Here is a 3,011-nt window from a genome sequence, read left to right on the forward strand (position 1 = left end):
ATATACATATATATATATATGTATATATTCATATATATTTTTATACACATCTATATTTCTCTCTCTGTATATATACACACACACTCAGAGTGTAATGGGTGCATTATGTTCCTGGAGTGGTTGGCGTTAGGAAAAGCATCCAGCTGTAGAAACTCTGCCAGATCAGATCGGAGCCTGGTGCAGCCATCTGGTTCGCCAGTCCTCAGCCAAATCGTCCAACCCATGCTAGCATGGAAAGCAGACATTAACCCTTTTGTTACCATATTTCTGTTGAGATGCTGTGTGTTTCTTTCAATTAATTTTAAATATAACAAAGAATTTAGTAAAATAACTTAGTTATCATTAAGCTAGTGTAAGGAACATGGATTGTGACTAAGGTTTGGTGGAAGATTTTAATTCCAAACTTATGAAAACAAGAGATGTGTACTACAGAACTAGAGGCAGTTCCAGCCGGATTGGTATCGAAAGGTTAAACAACATACTAAAAAGTAAGAGGTTTAAATAAGAAATTATTTGAAATTTGTTACCTGGTTTCTTAACAGGATCTGCTTTTTGAATTCCACTGTATATTTTGTCCCAAGTGGATAATGGTTTTTCTTCAGGCTTCGCAGCCGGACGACAGATGAGAAGGTTATTATTCTCAGATGTGTATTTGTTGGCATTCCCACAGTTTTCAGGGCTTGGTTTGTGTTTGGCAGGTTGAGGCTTGCTCGGTGGATTTGTCTGTTTCTTCTTCTCATTCTTCATTTGTTTCATTTCGTCTTGCAAAGCCTTCAGTTTACTCTCAAGATCTTTGTACTTACTGTTAAAATCCGTCTCTATTTCTTTGCTCTTTTGTACATTTTTATTCTGGTTTATTACAGAATCACTAGTCCTTTTGTTTTCAGAAGTTATATTTGTAGTCCGTTGAGATTTATTTGGTTTTTCTGAGATTTCTTTCTTTTTTAATTTAATTTCAGGTGTTGATTTTTTTAAAGAATTATTGTTACGGGAATTAGAAGAGTCAGAGCTTTTGGTATGTTTGTATTCCTTCGAAGACAGTCTCTGTAATCTGTCTTTTTCATCTTGTGTCATGGGACGGTCAGCGGGACGATTGGAATTGAGAATTTGCTTTGGGTCAGCAGCTTTTTCTAGAGCTATTTTCATTAACTCATCAAATTTCAGCGGAGTTGCTCCAGTGCTAGAATTAAATGGTTTTTTCGTTTTGCTAGAAATGTTCGGACGACTGGCACTTGAATCAGAAGCAGATTTGGACCCACTAAGAACTGCTGATGCTGTTGACTTACTTGCTTTTAAATCTTTCGAGCTATTATTATTACTTAGAGAGGTTTTTGGTCCCTTTTCACTGTTAGAATTTCCTGTTCCCTTTGGTATTTTGAAGGTTTCTTTCTTGGATTCAGCTGAAATGAACAACAGAAAATTACTTACTAAAACTCAGGAAATAAGTGCAGGCATGGCTGCTTCCGGGTTCAATCTTACTGTGTGGCACCTTGAGCAAGTGTCTTTTACTATAGCCTGAGACCAACCAAAGCCCTGTGAGTGGATTTGGTAGGTGGAAACTGAAAGCCTGTCGTGTATGCCACAACAGGCTCCAGTTGTCTGTTTTGGCAGAGTTTCTATGGCTGGATGCCTGCCCCAATGCCAACCATTTTAAAGATTGTACTGGGTGTTTTTTATGTGGCACCAGCACGAGTGCTTTTTGCATGGCACTAGCACAGGTGCTTGGTATGTGGCACCAGCACCCGTGGGCTTGCAAGAGAATGACCTCTCAGCTGAGAGACAGAGTGGATCCAGGAGATTAGAGAGGGACAGCTGTAGCCCTCTTATCATTGAGGAGGTACTTTGCTACCCCAGTAAGACAAGGAAGAGGAGAGGAAAGTGGAAGGTTAGAGAGAGAGAGAGTCAGTATCAATTTTACTTACAGGCTGCATCAGATTGGGGCCTGGTGCAGCCTCCTGGTTTCCCAGACCCCAATCGAACCGTCCAACCCATGCCAGCATGGAAAACGGACATTAAACGATGATGATGATGATGGTACTGGTTAACTCACAAGAATAATATACGATGTTAACTGATGTCCACACAGAGGGACCAAACCCCTAATTATGGGATTCTGAAGCAAGCTTCTTAATCACACAGCCAAGAAAAACAAAATTTTCAGAGAAAAACTAACCTTCTTTTTCTTGAAGTTTAATCCTTTTCAATTTATCCTTCAACTGCTCCTCTTTTAGCTTTTCCTTCATCTTTGGTGACAGAAGCTTCTCATCAACATTCTTCAGTTTGGAACTCTTATCAGACTGTTTCTCTAAACGGATTTTTTCTTTCGTCTGTTCTTTCTTTAGCCGCTCTCTTTCTCTGTCATGTTTTTTCAATTCCTTCATGTCGGCAAGCCGTTTCTGCTCTTTGATTCTGTTTGTAATACGTTCATTAATCAAATCTTTCTCTTTCTCCTCCTTTAATCGCTTTATAACATCAGATTCTACCTTGGTTTTGGGTAGCTTCTTTGGCGCTGAGCACTGTGTACTATATTTCTTTGAAGTTGGAAGCTAAAATGTAAAACAAGGAAAATAAAAGACTGGTGATAACATTATTGATATTTGCAGCTTCTCAGGCATTTGGTAGATGAAAAACTGTTGTATGTATATATATATATATATTTTGAGCATGGCCGTTGCCAGTACCGCCTGACTGGCTCCCGTAGGATTTTCGAGCGAGATCGTTGCCAGTGCCCCTGGACTGGCCTGTGCGGGTGGCACATAAAAGACACCATTTCGAGCGTGGCCGTTGCCAGTATCGCCTGACTGGCCTTCGTGCAGGTGACACGTAAAAGCACCTACTACACTCTCTGAGTGGTTGGCGTTAGGAAGGGCATCCAGCTGTAGAAACTCTGCCAAATTTAGATTGGAGCCTGGTGTTGCCATCCAGTTTCACCAGTCCTCAGTCAAATCGTCCAACCCATGCTAGCATGGAAAGCGGACATTAAACGATGATGATGATGATGATGATGATGG

At 40.4% G+C, this 3,011-nt stretch overlaps 1 protein-coding gene across 1 annotated transcript in view; it reads right to left on the reverse strand.

Annotated features, from left to right (window-relative positions):
* The window catches only part of LOC106882471 (protein SPT2 homolog), a 14,400-nt gene that overhangs the window by 3,467 nt on the left and 7,922 nt on the right, over nt 1–3,011 (reverse strand). Inside the window, exons 2-3 of the mRNA XM_052969183.1 lie at nt 2,174–2,546; nt 528–1,400 (exon numbers count right to left, since the gene is read on the reverse strand). Coding sequence (XP_052825143.1) covers nt 528–1,400; nt 2,174–2,546 — 1,246 coding nt within the window. The remainder of the gene's footprint in view (nt 1–527; nt 1,401–2,173; nt 2,547–3,011) is intronic.

Source organism: Octopus bimaculoides, chromosome 7 (assembly GCF_001194135.2).
Source record: "Octopus bimaculoides isolate UCB-OBI-ISO-001 chromosome 7, ASM119413v2, whole genome shotgun sequence".
In the NCBI taxonomy this organism is placed as follows: Eukaryota; Metazoa; Mollusca; class Cephalopoda; order Octopoda; family Octopodidae; genus Octopus; species Octopus bimaculoides.